Raw genomic sequence first — 21,843 nt, forward strand, 5'->3', positions numbered from 1 at the left:
TCAATCGACTGAGCCACACAGGCCAGGCTATGCTGATCCTTTCTAATGGCAGTGGACAAGAGAGTGGGCTCATTGAAACCTCCAGTGATGAAGATGAGGTGTATCAGTCAGAGCCAATATGAATTACTGAGTTACTCAGTTTGTTACGCGGATTTGTTTTTTAAGATCACGGGAGCTGGTGAAGTTAGCCAATAGTGCAAGTGGTGTGAAAAGGAAGGACATGATGTGTGAGAGAGAGAAATCGATTGGTTGCCTCCCACATGCGCCCTGACCAGGGCTGGGGATCGAGCCTGCAACCCAGGTACGTGCCCTTGACTGGAATCGAAACCAGGACGCTTCAGTCTGCGGGCCGATGCTCTATCCACTGAGCCAAACCAGCTAGGGCAAGGTGTGGGTTCCTGTGTTATAAGATTTGTATATTGCACCGTGTGCCCACACCCAAAGTCAAATCTCCTGTCACCATATTTTAGGCCCCCGCCCCCCTTCCCTCTGGCAACCACCACACTGCTGTTTGTGTCCACGAGAGGGAGCATGTTGAAGGAGGCAGCATGGAAGCGCAGGGATTTGAAGGAAACAGCTGGTATCAGAGCATCGAGTGCTGCTTCCGAGCAGAGGGAGGGTAGCCCAGGGCCCTTAGGAGCCAGTGACTCTGTCGTTCAAGTTGGAATTGCATTATGGGAAATGGAGTTACAGTCGTTTTGAATAGTTCTAAAGAAAGCATTAACATCCTTGCTAACATAATCACCATTATCATCATCGTTTACATAGCCAAAATAGTAAAAATTTAAGTTTATTTTATCCTAGATACTGTGCTGAAATATTTACAGGCATTATCTCATGTTTTCTGATATGTTTGTTAGCTTTACATGCATTATCTCATGTTTTCTGGTATGGTTATTAGCTTTATTTATAGCTGGAAAAACTGAGGCTTAAACAGCTTTGTTTAACTTTTCTAAGATCACAGAGGTAGCAAGTGGCAGAGACTGAACTCAAAACCAGATTTCCTGTCCCACAAACCTATGCTGTTAAGTACAAATAAAGAAAAAAAATAATCGGGAAAGAATATGAAGCCTGCTCATTTGAATATGAAAAGAATATGAAAACTGCTCATTTTAAGATATCCCATTTGGAGTTTGTCATTGGCCAATATAAAGTTTTTTTTTATGGCTAAAATAATTGTCTATCAGTGTGAGCTATTCAAGAATACGTTATTTATTTTTATAATTTTCTACTCAAATCTTCAGTAGTGGTTGAACTGCTAGAATAAAATATTTGACTGTTATTTCAGGGGACTTCAGAGGGCTGAATTTTTCAAGGAACATATTTACAACAAGGCAAAGTTCTTTCAAGATAAAGTTGTATTTTAAAAACTTGATTATCTCTTTTTCCTCTCTCCTTAGGAAAAATTGGATGCAGGGGTGAGAAAAGAAGTCGATGGCATGGGAACCTCTGAGATCAAGTATGGAGACTCCGTCTGCTACATACAGCACGTGAACACAGGCCTGTGGCTGACGTATCAGGCTGTGGACGTGAAGTCTGTGAGGATGGGAGCCATACAGCGCAAGGTAAGAGGCGAGAGAAACCCCATCTCGCAGTCATCTCGTATGGCTAACATACACAAACACAAGGCAAGAAGAGGTAGCTAACACTCTCAACCACCTGCTGACGTTCATTCTCGACATGCATGTTCCATTTTGCATTGCTTTCTAGATAGTTTATAATTTTAGTTCTCCTTACTAATCTTAACTCAGTACACCTGTTTAGATGACAACTATCTTCTGAAAGTGTTGAATGAAGGAAGCTGGGCACCAGTGGCTTCCCATTTCGTGGTTCCATTTATGTATAGAACCCAAGTGACCTTTGTTGTTAAAAGTGAGAAGATGGGGACCATTGTGGAGGGCAGGGCAGGAAGGGAACTCTGGGTGGATATGGAGGTGCTATGACCTTCTCTTTCTGCTCCGAGTGTTCATAGTATGCTCACTTTGTGAGAACCATTCAATTGTTTACTTAAGGTTTCTGCACTTGTCTCTTCTCATGTGGTACTCTCATAGTAAGCTTAAAAAAAAACACCTAACAAGAACTAACAACATAAAAACGCAGTTTTAAAGAACCTAAATGCCTTAGGAGCATTGCTGAGCACTATTCATTACCTGTCTGCTCAACTCACTGTGCCTGCTGAAGCTGAATGGCTTCCTTTGCTGCTTCCCTCAGAGGGTTAGACTTGGAGCAGTCACTGAACATGATGTGTGAAGATATTCTGGGGTTTGTTTTGCTCAACTCAGTACAATAACAGATTAATTCTTTAAAACAGTAACTAAATGCCTAGGTGGTCCAGGGACCTTTGCATATTATTTTACCTCAAACTTTAGGGTAAAGCTTTAAAATCATCAACAGTTTACAGTCCCCTCCACCTGTCTTGGTTCTGCGGACTGCTATGGCCTCTTTGAGTGCGCACCTTCTTAGTCCCGTTGGGAAGGGAGGTGTTGGAGTGATGGCGGTCCATGTGCCTCCCGCAGGCCATCATGCATCACGAAGGCCACATGGACGACGGCATAAACTTGTCCAGGTCGCAGCACGAAGAGTCGCGGACAGCGCGGGTCATCCGGAGCACCGTCTTCCTTTTCAACAGGTTTATAAGGTACATTTCATGTCCTTTGTTGTGGTGGCTATTTGACATTTTACCTCAATTTCCTGATTGAATCTACAAGTAAATAATTCTAAAGTATACTATGGTGGTCAATCTCAAAGTTTTGAGTTTAAAACTCAGAATCTCGGAAAGCTCAACAAATCCACACACTTACATGCCAATAATATGTTTTCCTTCAAAGGCTAGGAAATGCAACATGATGCCATTTTAAAATTTAATTTTAAATACATTTCTTTCAGGTAATAGGAAAGCATTTAACATATTGTTTCCTGGTTACTAAGTGGAATTTACGAGTTAACATCATTAGAATATCTTTTTAAACAGAATGGCAGTGAGTATTAGCAGCTAACAGCTCCTTCCCCCCAAACCAAACACAATGGAACGAGAAAATGTCAAAATTATCAGTTCGGGGCTTTGCATCCTGAAACTCGAGCATCTAGTGCTTTATAATAAAAATCAGTTGGTTTCTAAATATTGGTCCTCTAGGCCCTTCCAGCTTTTCTCTAGATAAATTTCTCTCAGTACTGGTGTTTTTAATATAACATTATGTATACATGAAGGAATATACAGTTTTTCATTTGAATATATTAATTATTGCTTGAGTTTCTTCTAGGAAGTAATTGAATGGTTCTATTTCTAATGGCAGGTAAGTTCCACTTCCTAAGCAAGCATTTACTATTGCTTCTCCTTAGTTTGCAAGTGTAGATACTGTATTTGAGTCATTTGTGAGTTTATTTGGTTCAGCATGATAAGAGATGAGTTTGACTATGTTATAAATAAATATATTTGTGATTCAAATATTGTTTGCCTTTTACAGTGGTATTGGGAGAGAGGGAAAGCTTTATGAACTAAAATCCTACATAAAATTGTGAGTCACCGATGAGAGCAATGGTGCTCTTCATTTAGGGGCCTGGATGCTCTGGGCAGGAAGGCGAAGGCGCCCCCAGTGGACTTGCCCATCGAGTCGGTCAGCCTGAGCCTGCGGGACCTGATCAGCTACCTGCACCCGCCGGCCGAGCACCTGGAGCACGAGGACAGGCAGAACCGGCTGCGGGCCCTGAAGAACCGGCAGAACCTCTTCCAGGAGGAGGTGAGCTGCTCCCAGCGCAAGTCCTTTCCACTCTCCTCCTGGGAAACCGGTCCTCCGTGGGGACTCTACTTGACATCTTGCACTTAGCAATCAGGGCAGCAGGCGCACGGTACTGGCTGCAGGAACCCGGCCTTGGAGAGCGGCGATGGTTGTCATTTCTGCCAGCGTCTAGGGAACTCCTCTCCTCACGCCCCTGGCAAAGGACCGTGTGTTACTGTCTCCTCAGCCTTCACTTCACGTTGGTCATTCACTGCACTCTTCTTGCTTCGTGTTACTTATGTCAAAACAGGCTCTTCAGGTGTCTAAGTGAATGCAGGTTCTTCCAGCTCCTGGGAGCTGCCCCAGGAGCACAGGGAGCTTGTGTTGGGACAGAGGCTGCCCAGGAGAGGGTCACTCGGCAAAGTGCCAGGCCCCTACCTGGACACAGTGACTCCACTGCTTTCTTTTGCTCATATTGAGTTTCCGTGTATGGTTTTATTTCACGAAAGTTCTGCTGCCAAAAGAGCGGAAGGGCCGTAATTTACAGACAGAATAGTAGCAGGACCACATGGGAGGGTCCAAGTGCCAGGACCGGCTGTCCTAGAGCCTCAGCGAGGGCCCCCAAGCCGAACTATCGATCCGCCACCAGGCAAGCGGCCCTCATTCCATTTTGTTTGTCACGCAGGTGTTGCTGCTTGTCCTGTGAATAAGTGACCCCCGTTTTCTTAACGACTGAGAGGCTCACCATCAGCCAGGCTTTCCATTTTTGAAACCACTGTGCATTTCGGGGGTGAGCAGACCCGATGTTTCTGACGGCGGTTTCTCTGCCCTCGCAGGGGATGATCAGCCTCGTGCTCCAGTGCGTGGACCGGCTGCACGTCTACAGCAGCGCCGCCCACTTTGCCGAGGTCGCTGGCAGAGAGGCGGGGGAGTCCTGGAAGTCCATTCTGAATTCCCTGTATGAGTTGCTGGGTAAGAAGGATGGCTGGGTTTTCAAGGCAACTGCTGTGTCTATTGAAAATGATCACAGGGCACTCACAGCCGTTTTAGTTCTTGCTTTCTATTGAAGCCGTTAGTTTTTACCCGAGCTGCACTACGGGCAGTGATGCTTGCTGTTGAATCATCTCGGTGAAGCGTGGCCAGAGCCGTGGCTTTGCCTCTGGTAAAGGAGAGGGGTCCAGGGTGTGTTTGTAGGTGGGGGCCTCTGGGTGATGAGCCTCAGATATTGGCTTTGGCTTCTGAAGAGAGTCCCACAAAGCCCGTTACCCACTCTCCCCCTATCAGGGATCTCCCAGCCCCTTCCTCTCACCGTTCTGGGACCTGCCTGGGAGGGTCCAGGGACACTTGAGGAACAGTAAGTGACACAGGCCATGGTTTACACTGCATTCCTCGTGGCCCTGTGCAGACACAGGGCTGCATTGCTTTTGGTCCGGGCGATTACTGCAGCTTCTGCCGTCGCTTGTCAAGGGTCTGAGATTTTGCCCTTCCCAAGGGCGGCCATGGGCCTGCAAAACAGGGCATCTGCAGTGGGTGGGAAGCAGTGTCTCTCGCAGCATCCAGACCAGCTTCTGTCTGCCCTGCCCTCCGAGGGGTCAGCCGCCATCAGGGCTGGCTTCCCTGGACGGCCTTGGTGGCTGCAGTCAGCGCTCAGCACCGGAAGTGGCCTCTCGGACATGGAGAAGTGGCGGGGCTGCCCCTGGAAATGCTCTCGAAGAAGGAGCCTGCTGTTCCACTCATCAGCCCAGATGGTGTCCGTGCCCTTCCTGCCCTGCTCACTCTGGCAGGAGGCCCGGCTTTGTCTGATCCCGGCTTTGACCCACCCTGGGAACCGGGCCACGCCTTGGCCTGCCTGCCTGCCAAATAGGTGCGATTCCAGAGAAGGCAGGGAGCAAGCTCAGGTGTCCACTTCAAATGTCCATCATATAAGAGACACACACATTGAAGAGACTCCCATGAGGTGGCGTTTGGTAGCAGAGCAGACATGGCCTAGAGCCCTTCCCCTCACAGCCACGGGCCTGTGGCTCCTTCCCCGTTATGTCCTTCCTTGAAAAACAGAATTAGAAGATCAAGATAGAAACACGAGCTCTCGCTGATCGTGGATGCTGTGGCCCTCCTCCATGTCCAAGTTCATGGACTAAGATGGCTCAAGGCTCCCTGTGTGTCTGTACTTCCTGGGGGTTATCTGGTCACTTCCATGCTCCTTCCTTGTCACCTGTGTTTTTCTAGGTACAGACATCTTGACCACGGACCATCGCCTCCTCACAGGTGCACACACACTGCCGTGCTGATGGAGCAGCTGTGATTTTATAACAGGATTTATGACCCTTTCCCCGCCTAGCTCCGTCCATCTTCCCTCCTGTTTGGAATAAGAACCCCCCTTTCCACACATGGAGAGCAGCTCCATGCTCACTGCGTTCCTCACGGTCTCCTTCCTCTCCCAGGCGCGAACAGGATGTATTTCCCTCAAGGGCAGCTCATATTCTCGAGAAATACTCTAAAATACAGTTTCTCCATGCTCTGCGTGTACTTATTTTGAGCTTATACACTTACATCACCAAACTGTAATCATACCATCAACATTCCTTTATGGCCTGTTTTCCTGCCGTCTGCACCGAGGGCAGTTTTTTGTGGGAACTGTGAACTTGAGTCAGTTTTGGTGGCTGTAAGCGCCCACTGAGAGATGTGTCGTCATCACAGTCCACCTCAGTCCGTCCCAGTGTTTGGCTGTTATAAACAGTGATGAACTTCCTTGTATTTCTCTGATACTTCCCCATAACTTTAGAAACTCACTTAAGTGACTCCTTAATTAATTTGCTGAGTTGTAATAATTCACACAGTCCGTTTATCTGTGAAACACCCTGTGCACATGCACATGCACACGGACGCACACTCATAATTTCAGTAGGAACTGTTTCACTGAGGTAAAGTTTTTGGTGGGAATATATACATTGTGGAGTGTATGGAGATATTAACAGATTTCTAACACATTTCTGTCTCAATGGAGGAATAAGCCCAGCTTGACTAATGTTGCTAACGTATTTCTGAATATGATGTGTAAATCCCACTTTTGGAAAAGAGTTTGGGATTTCTATCTGAAAGGGTTCCCTCTGGCTTCCTGTTAGCATTGATGCCACAGCTGACTGTGTGGGAAAGACAGTAGAGGGCGTCCTTAGTAACCAGATGTATTTTGGAAGAATTGAATGACTTTGAAACATGGAAAGTTTTCCGTTGAGTATACACATTGGGCTGAAAGAGATCTTAAAGGTCACACTGCAGTTTCATAAAAGACGGGTTCTTTGTCAGAGTACAGAGACCATGAAGTTAAGCAAAGTGAGAAGAGGTGGCTTTACTGCCGGGGTTCTCGGGTCTTTGAAATGCATGTGAGCCTCCTAATAGGAAGAAGAGATACAGGGAACGGGTTTGCAGAGTGATTGCCCATTGGCCCCCCTCCCCCCATATCATTTAACTCATCTCTCCGCTGCCTGTTACAGTTACTAGTTGTCTCCCATATTCGGTGCTGCATTTATTTTCAGGAAAACTAATGTGCTCTTAACTTCTTCATTATTTGGGTGAGGAAATTGAGCTCTAGAGAAATTCAATAACTTAGTCTCAAGGCTAATTAAAAGCAATGAGTATTCGATCCCAAGTGAGGGAACTCCCAGGACACTGGCTTCTCCATTATCCTTCATTGTCAGCTCCCAATGTGAATGTTACCTCCTCAAAGTAATCCCTTCTAGTGAGCGCCGGTGGAACCTTCCCTGCTACCACCTCTGTGCTTTTTCTGACGTCTCCATTGTGTGTGTGTATTTGTGTTGCTTTAGAGATAAAGGAGAGGTATTTTGTTCTTGACCCAACATTTTCGAGCCACTATTACTGGTCGCGTTTGGAACTAGGAAATCACACAAATGAGAAATCTTTCTTTCTTTTTTTTTTTTTTAGCGGCTCTAATTAGAGGAAATCGTAAAAACTGTGCCCAGTTTTCTGGCTCCCTCGACTGGCTGGTCAGCCGACTGGAAAGACTGGAAGCTTCTTCTGGTACGTGTCCCGGTACCTCCTCGCATGGGATATAATTCTCCTAGTTTATGTCCTTTAAGACATGAAAACACACTCGGAGGTTCAGCGCAATAGAAATGTTTTCCTTTCGGTAGGCTACGTGTTTACTGACTGATGACAGTGTCAGTATTGTTTTGGTTATTTCTGAAAAGCAGTCTGACCTTATCTGGCTCATTTGCATTTATAAAGAGTGAGCCCTGAAAGCGCCATGGGGCCAGATCCCGCCCTTCCCCACTTAAGAACTCCTCACTTGCGGACAAGTCACTCTTATATTTTCTTGTTCTTTTTTATCTTAGGTATTCTTGAAGTTTTGCACTGTGTGTTAGTAGAAAGTCCAGAAGCTCTAAATATTATCAAAGAAGGGCATATTAAATCCATTATTTCACTTTTAGACAAGCATGGAAGAAATCACAAGGTAAGGGAGCCCTGTAATGGCCATAAATGAATTCGGGAATCATTTTAAATATATTTTTAAAATGAGATAACTTTAAAAAGGTGTGTCAGATGTTGCATTACATAGCCAGGTAATATCGTTCAGTGTTTATTCCCAGCGTCAGTGGGAGAAGAGTGTTCTCAGGTGTGTATGGAGGACGATGGTTAGGTGACTGGCCACAGCGCGGTCCTGTTGACGTGACTGGAGAAAATGTGTTTCCGTCGGTGCCATGTGCTGCTGACACTTGGTCTGAAAGGGATTGGAGTCAGCTGACAGTGATTTCTCTGCACAGGTTCTGGACGTCTTGTGCTCTCTCTGCGTTTGCCACGGGGTGGCAGTCCGTTCCAACCAGCATCTCATCTGTGACAATCTCCTGCCAGGAAGGGACCTGTTACTGCAGACACGCCTTGTGAACCACGTCAGCAGGTCCGTTCAGACAGACAGTGTCTCCAGATTGGTGGCCCACCCAAGGAATTCACGTGCTAGCTCTACAGCTGAGACCTCTGGTGGTCTCTTCATTTTATTGGGCTTAAAAATCAATTTCCTTAGTTAATAGCAGTATAGGGATGTTTTCTACCAATCAGATGGCATAATAAGAATAGATGATCTGAGCGAAATACGCATTTATCACAGGCCAACGTGTTGCTGGGTTACCACTGACTCTTGGGAGCAGGCTAACAGCAATAGAGGAAATAGCTGGACAGAATCCACTTTATGTCTTAACATACAACTAAAAGCACTGCCCTTCGATACCAGCTTTGAAGTGTTCACCAAGGATAATCAAAATATTGAATTAGAATGTCCAAAATGTAGTAAGTTCCACAAATAACCAATAAAACTACATTTGCAGGTGGATCTACCTTCCAAGGTATCGAGCATTGAGTGCTGGGTGCCAGCTGCTATGCTGAGCACTTCCCCTGCACTCTGCCCTGTCTGTGCGTGTTCCAGGAGCTGGCATCCACAATTCATAGACGCATGAAAATATGGGAACTGGACAGGAACTCAGGTCTTACTCCAGAGACTGAGCTTGTCCTTATTCAAAATAGTAACAGTGATAATAAAAGTACACCTTATGGTTAAGATACTACCTGTGGTACAGTCAGAACTGTGATACTGTGAATCTAGCCACTCCAGGGAATACTACTTCACTGTTTTAAACAAAAATGTGGGGATTTGGTGTTAGACTTCATACTGTGTTTTTAAAACAGGATTGACTTAAAACGTCCTTCATGGTTCTAGAATAGACTTACTGTTAATGAGGGTGCTTCCTGAGACCTTCTCTGACCCCTGGTGGTAACATAGGGCACAAGACCCCTCATGAAATGCAGTTAAATACAGCTAACTAGCGACTCCTCAGCTCCCAGGGAGACACAGAGAACAACCAGGCTGGTTGGTCACCTTGTTCCTTCACGAAGAGCGTGGCCTGCCTCAGCCTCGTACCGCAGTTAACACAGAGCTTAGGAAGATGTCTCCATGTCCTGGGTTAATACAGTGCAGCTAATTCTAAAGGTCAGCTACACTGCGCAGCTCATCTTAAACATGGTTAATGAAATAAAACATGCTGATGAGCAGTTGAGACTAATGTTAGCCCCTGAGTGACGTTGCCAGGGAACCTGGCAGCAAGCGCCGTTCCCTGAGCCTTAGCCGGGAGGCGGGCATCGCTGTGCGTCTCCGTGACTGTCTTGGTGAGGCTGCAGCAGTTAAGGAAATGTGTGTTTAGCATCTTTGAAGAGCAGGATGAATGTTCGGAATAGTGAGACGTCAATTTAGACAGTGAAAGGTTGGCTCAGATCTTCTGGTGTGTGTTCTCTCTCTTATACAGCATGAGGCCCAACATTTTCCTGGGCGTCAGCGAAGGCTCTGCGCAGTATAAGAAGTGGTACTATGAACTGATGGTGGACCACACAGAGCCCTTCGTGACGGCCGAAGCCACCCACCTGCGCGTGGGCTGGGCGTCCACGGAAGGGTACTCCCCCTACCCCGGAGGGGGCGAGGAGTGGGGCGGGAACGGCGTTGGAGACGACCTCTTTTCCTATGGATTTGATGGCCTGCACCTCTGGGCAGGTGAGTGCTGTCCGTTTGCTCTCACGGCGTTTTGGAAGGAAACCTTTGCCCTTGCTGCCCATTTCTGAAAGCAGTTGATGCTTCTATTTGATCCATTTATTATTCAGAACTTTAACATTGAAATGATGAATGAGAGTGGTAAGTAAAGGCAAAATCACTAGGGGAAAAAGAAAACTTAGCATTATAGTACGTTTTCGAAGGACTATATTGCTTATGAAAAATGTACAGTCATCCCCCTTATCCACTGGGGATGTGTTCATGACTCCCAGGGGATGCCTGAAACCACGGATAGTACTGAACCCCTATGTAAACTATAGTTCTCCTATACAAACAACCTTTTCACTTAAAGGAAGCACTTTGTGGCTTCTCTTTGGCAGATCCGAATTGCCAGCCTCCCTACTCTTGCGCTTTAGGGCCCTGATCAAGTCAATAAGGGTGACGTGGACACAAGTGCTGCCATATCACCACAGTTGTCAGGAGACGGCTGGTGACTGATGGCGGGGAGTGTATATAGCACAGAGACGCTGGGCACAGGGATGGTTTTTGTCCTGGCTGGGAAAGAGCGGATGGCTTGGGATTTTATCACGGTGCTCAGAGTAGCACAGCATTTAAAACTTATGATTGTTTATGTCTGGAATTTTCCATTTATTATTTTCAGGCACTGGTTTACCCTTTTTAACTGAAACTGTGGAAAGTGGAACTTAAGACAAAGGGAGATTTCTGTGTTTAAAAAGTAGCATTTTGATTCACGAATCAATTGCAAAAACCTTATTTGTTTCCTGCTTATTTTAATTGGTATGTGGAAGCTTTAGCTTCCCATAGAAAAAGGACCAAACACAATCCCTGGAAAATGGTTGGAAAAAATAAATTAAGGTCACTTTCTGGTAGATAATTCAACCTCAGGGATCTGTGATTTACAACCTGGATTGTGAGGAATTAGTTTATGCCACGTGGCACTTTGTTTCAGAAATGTGGGGCTGTTTACAAATAAGTATATAGTTCATTTCACCAGCTACCAACTCTCAGCTTTGCTGGTTGAATATATTATTAACAAGGATATCTATATCTATATCATCTATCTATCTATCTAATAGTCTGTTCTCTAATTTATGAAAAGGATGTGCTTTGGTTGGCACCATTTAAAAGTTTATCTCTTGATTATGTAGAAGTTACATTTCATAACATGGCATAGCTTCTGAAAAAAACAACAACACTTTTTTGACAAAGGATTTAAGGTATAATATTATATGTGTCCCAGCTTCTATTCTGTTCTTGTGCTGTGCACTGATATGTCACTGCCGCTCAGACCTCTGCCTTCAGCTCTGAAGGCGATTCTCTGAGATAAACTCACGTTCCCTTCCCTCGTGTCCTCACAGGCTGTATCGCCAGCACCGTGAGCTCACCAAACCAGCACCTGCTGAGGACCGATGACGTCATCAGCTGCTGTTTAGATCTGAGTGCCCCAAGCATCTCATTCCGAATTAATGGACAGCCTGTTCAAGGGATGTTTGAGAACTTCAACATCGATGGCCTCTTCTTTCCCGTTGTTAGTTTCTCTGCAGGAATCAAGTTAGTATGTCTGTGTTGTGGTCTGTTTCCCTCCTGCTCACACTTCCACAGGACACTGCACTGCCGCCACCTCCTCCCCTAGCGTCTGCCACTCAGGGTCGTCCCTCCCACGGCACCTGTCTGTTCTTACAGGAAGGGGCTCGAGTCACCCCAGAGGGGACCTGGGGAGGCTGGGGCTTTGTCCACATAGTCATGCACTAACTCCTCCAAACCAGTGTCCTAAAATACTTCAAGTCCTTTTTTTTTTATTTCCTAAGGGGAAATGGACAACATTGTGTAAAAAAAATACCACTTAATTTCTTCTATTTGGTTTCATTAGTTTTCTTTAGTAAGTTTTTTTGGTTTTTGACTAAGGATAAGAAATAAGGTTACATTTTTTCTTCAGCAAATGGGAATATCATGTATGTCCTTTTCAGGGTACGCTTTCTGCTTGGGGGGAGACACGGAGAATTTAAATTCCTTCCCCCACCGGGCTATGCTCCTTGTTACGAAGCTGTGCTGCCAAAAGAAAAGCTGAAAGTGGAACACAGCCGCGAGTACAAGCAAGAGAGAACTTACACCCGGGACCTGCTGGGCCCCACAGTTGCCCTGACCCAAGCCGCCTTCACGCCGGTCCCCGTGGACACCAGCCAGGTACCCGCCAGCCTGCTGGCACTGTCCGTGCTGCGGTCATTCTGATGTGCAGGGCTCTCAGCTCCTGACTGCCACCCACAGGAATGCATGTTTTCAGTAACATGATTTATATGTGCGATTGAAGCAAGTTTCATAAAATAATGCTGAACTTTACCATGTTGACGTCTCTATTTTCTCTTCTACTCGGTTTTATTTTTACGGGTGGTCCTAAGCCATTACGTTGCTTTTATAACACAGTGAAGGTCACAGCCTCAGGTAGCCCATACTAACTTAGAGAGCACTTCCTACGTAGGGTAGACGTGGAGTTTTTGTTTCTTCTCCCATCTAGATACACTTACTATTTTGAAACGACGTAACTGACATTTATCTTGGGTAGAGATTGAAGTCATGGGCTCTACAGTCAAATTCCTGGGATCCGATGCTACTCTGGGACCTTGAGGACCTGGGTAACCCCCACTGCGCTAGGGAGAGGAGGCGGTGAGAGCTGCTCCCTGCAGACCCTGCCTCATCTGGGCATGACCAGGTGCTGCTCTGCTTGTTGAGGGATTAGTTGTGGGTGACACAACACCTCACCTTGAAAATCATTTTGTATTTTTTATAGAAAAGTTATTAAACTTACTCTTTATAAAGATTCTATTTGGAAATCACTGACGATACAGAGGTAAGAGGAAATAGATCACTGCAGTCAGATATTTACTGGCTCACGGAGCCAGTGCACCGTCTGGGCAGAGTGGCCATCACCCAGTCTGTGGATGACGCCACGACGTGGTGAGGACTTTGTGTGATTCTCCTAAATAACGCAGGCTCTGCTGGGCAGCCCAGGTCCATCCAGCAAGGCGTCTTTCTTTGTGGCAGTTTTCCCAACCAAACTCTATCTTCTTTCTTCCTAACTTTGGTTCATAAATTAGAAACCTCAGTTGCCACCCTCCCAAAAAAGGTCCCAAAATTTCCCTAAAGAATGTTTAGATAACTAGTTATATTTTTACCACTAGGTTATAATAGATGGCTTAGAACCTAGTTATTTTGTTTTAATGGTTTATGAGGCAATTCTGTTTAGTCCAGTTGCAGGGAGAACAATTAGCGCTGTGTCATATTGTATTTTTTCTAATGTGTGCTTTCTTTTCTTTTTTCAATTTTAGATCGTGTTGCCCCCCCACCTGGAGAGGATAAGAGAAAAGCTGGCAGAGAACATCCATGAGCTCTGGGTTATGAATAAAATTGAACTTGGCTGGCAGTATGGCCCGGTACGGAGTTTTTCATTTATCTACAGATTCCGTTAATGCAACTTTCTGAATGCAACGTTTTCTCTCATCTTGCTGTGTGGTGATGTGAATGAATGGACTGTTTTTTTCCCCTACACATCAGTTTGGGGAGGGAGCGCCGTGTTGGGCAGGCTGACTGAAGCATGGCTCAGTTGCCTTGACCGTGGAAAAGTTACCCATCTTTAAGCTGCAGGTTACATTTCCAATCAAGGTTAACACAGGCGGACAGTGGGCGTTGCTTTCAAAGGTTCTGAGAGAGCCCAGTGTGGGTGGAAGTGCTCTCGTTTGGCATCTGCAGAGCTTGGATGTTCCCATGGAGCAGTCTGTCCCCCGACAGCACACGCCTGTCATCGGGGCCCCCACGGGAGCAAAGGCCTGTGTAACGTAGGTCCCCAGGAAGACTAATACTTAATTACCGGCGCAGTGATCCAGGCCAGCCTTCTCATTGATCCATCCCTAAAGTCTTTGATTTAGTGTAGTCTGATTTCTAGCCTACACTGTCAAGGATTAATATATAAAAAACCCTGTATCATGCTAATCGATCTTGCTGAGGTGGTGGGGTGATTTGTGACAGTGGGAAGGAGTGTGTGTGGGTGAGATGAAGGGCTGGGACCCCCGGAAGAGTTTATGTCAGACAGCCAGGTTCTTGGGGTCTCTGACCACTGGCTCTAAATGCAGAAAAATGATTCCACGTTAAAGCGGAGTCGCCACTACACCCAGTAAGGATTTGGGCCTCCCGTCTGCTTCCCCCTCATGCCCCACTGCTGATTGGAGGGCCACTGCCGGTGTCTGACTAGGGGACTGACCCATGCACCTCCTGTCCTGTTTCAGGTCAGAGATGACAACAAGAGGCAGCACCCATGTCTGGTGGAGTTCTCCAAGCTGCCGGAGCAGGAGCGCAACTACAACCTGCAGATGTCGCTCGAGACCCTGAAGTGAGTTCTTGGCTTCCCCTCCCACGCAGCCTCCCTGGAAGGACTGAGTGTTAAGTCCTTTCATTCCGGCTGGAACTAAACCTATCGATTGACAAAGGTCAAGCAGGTTGATAACCTTGGGGAAAAGGCAATGCCGGTGGGAATGGAAATCGTTACCATTTCTGTTGACATTGGCCAACCTGGTTAAACTTGAAAGTGTATGTGCCCTGTGATCCAGTAACTCCGCATCTAGGGGTCGATCCTATCGATGGAGGACACAGTGCATGTGTTGCATGCGTGAGGCTGTTCCTGGCAGCACTGTCTGTAATAACCAAAGGCTGTGAGCAGAGCATTGGGTAAAGCCATCATGGCATGTCCAGCTAATGGAACCTTTCAAAGCTGTTGAAAAATAAACCAGCTTTAAAGAAAGGACAGGATTTCAAAGGGAAATTGTAAAGTCAAGATAGCAGATTGCAGAGAACTGTCTGCTGTGTATACAGCGTGCACACACATGCACATGCACACGCATGTCTCCCTTAGTGCAGTACACGCTCTAGCAGGACAGAAGAATTGGGAACTGTTGGTGCTTTTAGAGGGGAAGGGGCTAGATCAGTGGTTCCCAACCTTTTGGTCCTTTAAATACAATTCCTCATGTTGTGACCCAACCATCAAATTATTTTCGTTGCTACTTCATAACTGTAATGTTGCTACTGTTATGAATCATAATGTAAATATCTGATATGCAGGATGGTCTTAGGCGACCCCTGTGAAAGGGTCGTTTGACTGCCAAAGGGGTTGCGACCCACAGGTTGAGAATCGCTGGGCTAGAGGAAGGGACTTAGCGGGACTGTACAGTATCTGCCTTTGGCGCCATTTCAGTTTCCACTCTCTTACTCGTTACTCAGAAGTGAACAGCATATTAATAAATGAGTGTCTTTAGAAACACGTGTGCTCTGCGTTCGGGAGGACTGTTACCCCTCGTTTCCATCCACGGAGGAGCTGAGCCCTCGGGCTCAGGGGAGGACTGCGCTTAGCTCTGCTTTTGTTTTCCAGGACCTTGTTGGCATTAGGATGCCACGTGGGAATATCAGATGAACATGCTGAGGAAAAGGTGAAAAAGATGAAGCTCCCCAAGAAGTAAGCGGAACGTCTAACAATATTCAGTAGTCCGTTGTGTTAAACATACATCGATTCATCCAACCTGTTTCTAGTGAAAGCCTGCCGGGTGCCAGGCACCGGTCTAGCAAGCGCTGCTCTAGGTTCCGCGGCAGCCAGACTCCTGCTGTCGGAAGCTTACGTGGTGCCGATGCCACCCAGAGCCCAGAGCAGTTAGGAGAGGAAAGGCGACTTATAGTTTTATTTAAAGAGCATTTTCCCAAGTTCTGATCATTTATTCTTTTACCTTAGCATAATTATCTGGTGAATTTTCTTTTGTGCAAAAGGATAATCTTTGAGATGAACAGGTGTGTATGTTTATCTTAACTTAGTAAATAAAGTTAGTTCTTTCAAAAACTGGCTTGAAAGGCTGCTGTGTGCCCTGCGCTGCTGTAAGCACAGAGACGGTTGGAAAAGTGGGTGGTGCCCCCCCGAGGCACAGTGGTTGTAGGGCGTGTGGTCGAAAGAGAGAGGAGCAGCTGTAAGTGCTGGGGACCAGCCTTGGCGGTTAGACAGGAGACAGTGTGTGTCTGTGTGGGGCGGGCAGTGCTAGCGCCCACATACCATGTGTTGAAAATTTTACATTTTCAGTTTTATATTTCTTCCAAAAGATTAAAACTTTATACTCACTTAGTACCTTTCTCTCCAGCTCAGGGTGCAGAAATAGTCTCTGGTAAGAGTCCCCGAGGAACCCGGGCCTTCCTGTTTTGGATGGCTGTGGATTTCCTGGTCTCCCTCTTAGCTAGGGCTTCCTAAATTACGTACGCAGGAATAATCTGTAGATGCATTAGAATTTTCCTAGTGTCTGTAGGATACATACACAACTTTATTGAGTAAAGATTACGTTAGCAAAACATTTATAAGTTGAAAATGAGAATTTTGGTTGAGAACCTCATTGAATGTTCTCACTGATAACCAGTACTTTGATTTGTATTAAGCCTGGATTCTTAGGACACAAACAATGATAATTTGTTCTCCATTTTGAGAGATAGGTGAGTTGTTGCATTTGGCTTATTGGTGAAAAACAAAACCATAAGGGTGGTATGATCCTTCCTCCTAATGAGTCATGGGCTTGAGTGGAGGGACCCGGGCTTGCTGAAGCTGTGTTATCCGTGGTCACCACTGTGGTTATGGACCCTTTGGAAGTGGGTGGGGCCACGCAAAGACTATTACAGGGATGTTTAAACCTTGACTTTTCTGGGAAGGCCCATTATATGCGTGTTTTGCTTCACTCTATAGTTACCAGCTGACAAGTGGCTACAAGCCGGCACCGATGGACCTGAGCTTTATCAAACTCACCCCGTCTCAGGAAGCAATGGTGGACAGACTGGCAGAAAATGCTCACAACGTGTGGGCCCGGGACCGGATCCGGCAGGGCTGGACCTATGGCATCCAGCAGGTACTTGGGGATTGACTGCCTATTTTTAAAGCTACGTGAGGTCCCAGAATGGCCTTTTGTGACATACGGGGTTTTCGCTTAAGAAGGGACAGCAACCTTACGTGGTCTCTTGACTCAGAATCCCTGACCTGCTAATGTGGCTCTTCTCAACACCAAGACTTGTCAGCCTACTATGCAGGGAAATTGCATGTTCTCTACGTTAGCCCATTGCCTGTGACCATGGCAGAAGGTAGACGCTGAAAGAGGTCCTTCAGGTGGCTTTCGTTATTGCTGTGGTTATTTTTACTTTTTCTTCTCGTGGAGAGGTCTCGCTTTATATTGATGCAGACCTTCATGTGATGAACTCTGTGTTGGTCCTGTTCCGGTAACTTCTGGAGCCCGAGGAGACCAAGGGGATGGGAGGGGCAGCGTTTACCCTCAGGGCCTTGGCGTTTTGTTCTCTTTCAATGTTGTTGTATTTCCTGTCTCATTTCCTCAAGCTGTTGGCATTGCTTTGATGACCGCACCTTCTTCTTCCTGTAGGACGTCAAGAACAGAAGAAACCCACGCCTTGTGCCCTACACCCTTCTCGATGACAGAACCAAGAAGTCCAACAAGGACAGCCTCCGGGAGGCGGTGCGCACGCTGCTGGGGTACGGGTACAGCCTGGAGGCGCCCGACCAAGACCACGGTACTGCAGGCTCCCTCTGCTCCCTCTGCTTGCAACATCACGGGCAGGGTGTACAGCCAAATAAGTGAAAAAAGGGAGCACAGACAGAGTCCTGTAGTGCGTGATCTCGTACGCAGTGTGCAGTTTAGAGCAGCGGTCGCCAACCTTTCGGACCTCACGGACCACCAGTGGTCCGCTGGCTGGCGACTGCTGGTTTAGAGCACCTTTTCCCGAAGGATTAGACCGTCTCGTGGGAGGGTGGCCCAGACCACAGTGGTTTACTTCCTGAGGAGTCTAAGGAGGCTACCTGGTTCGGACATTGCCCCCATCCTACCCACCAGCGGTCCTTGGAAGAGCTGGGTTTAGATGTTTATGGAAATAAATTGTAGTGGGATCTAGTGTTTTCTAAGCCTTCATTATTTATACTCATTCATGTAGGCAATATTAATTAGAGCAATATTTTGCTTTAAGGAAAACACATTGGAATAGGCAATAAGTATGTATTGAGTATATGGACTTTTTTTTAAAATCCTCAACCTTTTGGTGTACATTCTCATAGTAACCTGGCTTCAGGTTCTATGGCTGAGATTTCTCACTCCTGGCTCTCTCAATCCACATGCGTCCACTCTCAGTTCACGTGTGTCCACTCTCAGTCCATATGTATCCACTGTCAATCCACATGCGCACACTCAGTCCATATGTGCCCAATCAGTCCACGTGTATGCACTCTCAGTCCACGTGTGTCCTCTCTCAGTCCACATGTGTCCTCTCTCAGTCCACGTGTGTCCTCTCAGTCCACGTGCGTCCACTCTCCATCTACTGTGTCCACTCTCAATGCACGTGTGGGGTGGAGAACAATGTTTTTCCCTTTATACTGTACTGCTTCTGATGTCAGACTTGACCCTTTTACTTTCTTAAACACAATGTGTGTGTGCAGCACATTAAGGTGCAGATGTGGGGGAGAGGGAGTTTTGCCCTCACCCATGCTGCCAGGGAGTGTGTGGATGGTGACCCTTCCCTGCTTTTTATAGCTTTCTGTCTCCTCCTCATTGCCTGGCTGCTTCTTCCCTCTTCTCTCTCACCGGCCAATGTCTGTTCATTTCTTATGGCCAGTGGATTCAGTCTCTTGTGCTCTTTCTATCCATGCCTCGCATTTACCTCATCTTCCGCTACCAAACCACCAACTGCTGGTAGGGCTTTGCACAGACAGACATTCTCTCCCGAAAAGGCAGCACCCCCACCATCACCATGTCACCAGCTCGCCCCAGCCTCATGCAGAAGCCGGTGCCCTCTGCGCCTCGCTGGCTCGTGGGCTGCCCGTCCTGATGAACACACTTAGTACATGTGCACCAGATGGGCATAGAGTATCATTAGCATATCACTGTGGGTGTAGTTATAAAGTCATGTGGTATCTGCCCCCTTTCAGTGTTCCCTGTGATCACAGACTCTCCTTACCTTCCCAGCTGCCCGAGCAGAAGTGTGCAGCAGCCCCGGGGAACGGTTCCGGATCTTCCGGGCTGAGAAAACCTACGCCGTGAAGGCGGGAAGGTGGTACTTTGAGTTCGAGGCTGTCACTGCTGGGGACATGCGCGTTGGCTGGAGCAGGCCAGGCTGCCAGCCTGATCAGGAGCTGGGCTGCGACGAACACGCCTTCGCCTTTGACGGCTTCAAGGTGAGTGGGCGCCAGGCAGCAGCCATGGAGTCGGAGGCGTCCTCCCTGCCGGGCCTGGCTTTCCCGGAGGCCCCAGGGAGCACAGCGAGCACAGCGACACAGCCCTTTCCAGAGCACACGCTGGGAAGATGGTTCCCAGGGAAGCTCCTGCCCTTGTAGTTTCAAAACATTGTTCTCCACTCACAAACACAGGAAATGCCTTGTCAACAAGATGAAGCACCGTGTCTAACAAAAGTGTTAAAAATACATATACTCATTAAAATGCATACACTTTGACACAGCAATTCCATGGGAAAAAATCGATCCTCAAGCAATAATTAATGATAGGTAGACACCTTTAATAACTATAAGAATACCTAAGGCAATGCGGTTTGTAATCACAAAAAGTTTCCATTTTCAGCATCGTTAGGCATTTTCATTTCTTTGGCTGTGGGGAAGTTTATTTTATTTATACATCATATAAATGCTTGAATATTATTTTATCTGTATAAAATATTAAAAATTTGTGTGTATGAACATAGTCACAATAGACTAATAGTCATTTTTGCTGATAAAATAGATCTTTTATTCTTTTGTTTTCTCTGAATATCCTTCAGTGGACTTCTATTCCTTTTACATGAGGGACATTTAATGGGGAAAAGGGAATTAGAATAAATAAGCGATCGTGTGGGAGTTTGGCGGGGGGCTCTCAGGCATGCATGGAGGGAGGGCACTTCTAGGCTGGAAACCAGCACTGTGTCCTCTAGGGGAGTTGACCGTCTTTGTTCTGAAATGTCTTATCTTTATTTTTCCTGAATCCTGCTTTTTTACTTCAGATGGGACAGTTGAATACCTTGTGAGACCTAATTTAGTTAAATAAATTTTCTAAAAACTAAGTATTATCCTTGAGAAGAATCATATTATTGTTTTGCATTGGTGACTGTATCTCATTACATATTAGATCACCGTGAAGGTGACATTTAGAGTAAAGTTAAAAGATTTACCTGGCAAATTAATATCACTAATTTTGTACCTGCAGATCAATAGAATATACTATAGATTCAAATATCACACTTATCTCCTGTTTATATCAAACAATATTGGCATCTATATTCAGTCTTCAGCTTTTTATTTCAGCAAACATTTTGTAAACATTTTTAGGTTTGGTTTGAAACTTTTAATTTTATTATACACGGTGGGGCAAAGGTTTACAGTTGTTTGTATGGAAAATAATATAATAATAAATAATAATACAAAAATAAACTCTTGTGTGTACTCACAACTGTAAACTTACTTTTGCCCCACTTTGTATATTGAAATGCTTTAAGATTTCCATTTTGTTATATATTGGTGCCATTGTTCCAAGGAATGGAACCTTATTTTGAAATGGATGAAAACTAGAATGTCATTCAATGATAAATTCCCAGCTTGAGTCTCTGCTCATAATTCTGTGTATTTGGGGGAGTAGAGAGAAACCACCCATGTCCCGGGAAGCGTTCATTGTAGGGAGGAAAATAAAATGTGAAAGACAGAGTTTTCTTTTGAATAGAAAGTATGCGGAGTAGGTTTTTAAAGTGATAGATTCTCAAAATGATGAGATAGCATTTGGGCTTTTTTCGAGTCAGTGCACACAGTGTTGCCATTGGGGACTTAGGACTCCCAGATCCCAGCTTTTGGTGGGGGTGGGGAGAGGAGGGCTGCTGTGAGTCCTACAGGCAGTGGGGGTGCGTTCTCCTGGCTTTCTTGGTGACAATGACTCTTCTGTCCCCAGGCCCAGCGGTGGCACCAGGGCAATGAGCACTACGGGCGCTCCTGGCAAGCAGGCGATGTCATGGGGTGCATGGTGGACATGACGGAGCGCACCATGATGTTCACACTGAACGGCGAAATCCTTCTTGATGACTCAGGGTCAGAACTGGCTTTTAAGGACTTCGATGTTGGTGACGGTAAGTGTGTTGGGGGCGGCACAAGGAGGCTCTGTGTTCTGATGCCCGTGACCCCGTCTTTGGTTGAAGGTGAGGGCAGAGGAGCTGCTGCTGGAAGTCGCATGGGCGCCCTGTTTGATCAGACACCCTTGGCTTTGCTCTAGCAGAGGCCTCTTCGCACTACTGAGCTAAGGCAGAAGTGGCTTCTTAAACATGCGTACGAAAATAAATGGCAGGCAAGAGGCTCGTTTTCCACAAATGTTAAGTTTTTATTTAGTATTTCCCTCCGAGCTGCTTATAGCTTCTGTCTGCTCGTTCATTTCATAAAAATGTAATGAGAGCCTCCCGTTCAGGCCCTCTGCTGGATGCTGAGAGGACAAAGATGAATAAACACTATTCTTTCTTTATGTGGTGACAATA

At 46.3% G+C, this 21,843-nt stretch overlaps 2 protein-coding genes across 2 annotated transcripts in view; both read left to right on the forward strand.

The window, feature by feature from the left end:
• GPR137B (G protein-coupled receptor 137B) overlaps window positions 1-21,843 on the forward strand; it is a 499,787-nt gene that overhangs the window by 289,127 nt on the left and 188,817 nt on the right. The window lies entirely within an intron of this gene.
• The window catches only part of RYR2 (ryanodine receptor 2), a gene marked incomplete at its 5' end in the record, with an annotated part of 202,230 nt that overhangs the window by 57,842 nt on the left and 122,545 nt on the right, over window positions 1-21,843 (forward strand). The window contains 17 exon segments of the mRNA XM_081114327.1: window positions 1,401-1,565; window positions 2,517-2,638; window positions 3,554-3,737; window positions 4,553-4,688; window positions 7,656-7,751; window positions 8,066-8,184; window positions 8,495-8,628; window positions 10,025-10,266; window positions 11,643-11,835; window positions 12,252-12,468; window positions 13,608-13,712; window positions 14,562-14,665; window positions 15,698-15,781; window positions 17,039-17,198; window positions 17,721-17,868; window positions 19,311-19,519; window positions 21,270-21,444. Of these exon segments, the coding sequence (XP_080970453.1) occupies window positions 1,401-1,565; window positions 2,517-2,638; window positions 3,554-3,737; window positions 4,553-4,688; window positions 7,656-7,751; window positions 8,066-8,184; window positions 8,495-8,628; window positions 10,025-10,266; window positions 11,643-11,835; window positions 12,252-12,468; window positions 13,608-13,712; window positions 14,562-14,665; window positions 15,698-15,781; window positions 17,039-17,198; window positions 17,721-17,868; window positions 19,311-19,519; window positions 21,270-21,444 (2,593 nt within the window).

Source organism: Myotis nattereri, assembly GCF_964212035.1.
Source record: "Myotis nattereri genome assembly, chromosome: 20".
In the NCBI taxonomy this organism is placed as follows: Eukaryota; Metazoa; Chordata; class Mammalia; order Chiroptera; family Vespertilionidae; genus Myotis; species Myotis nattereri.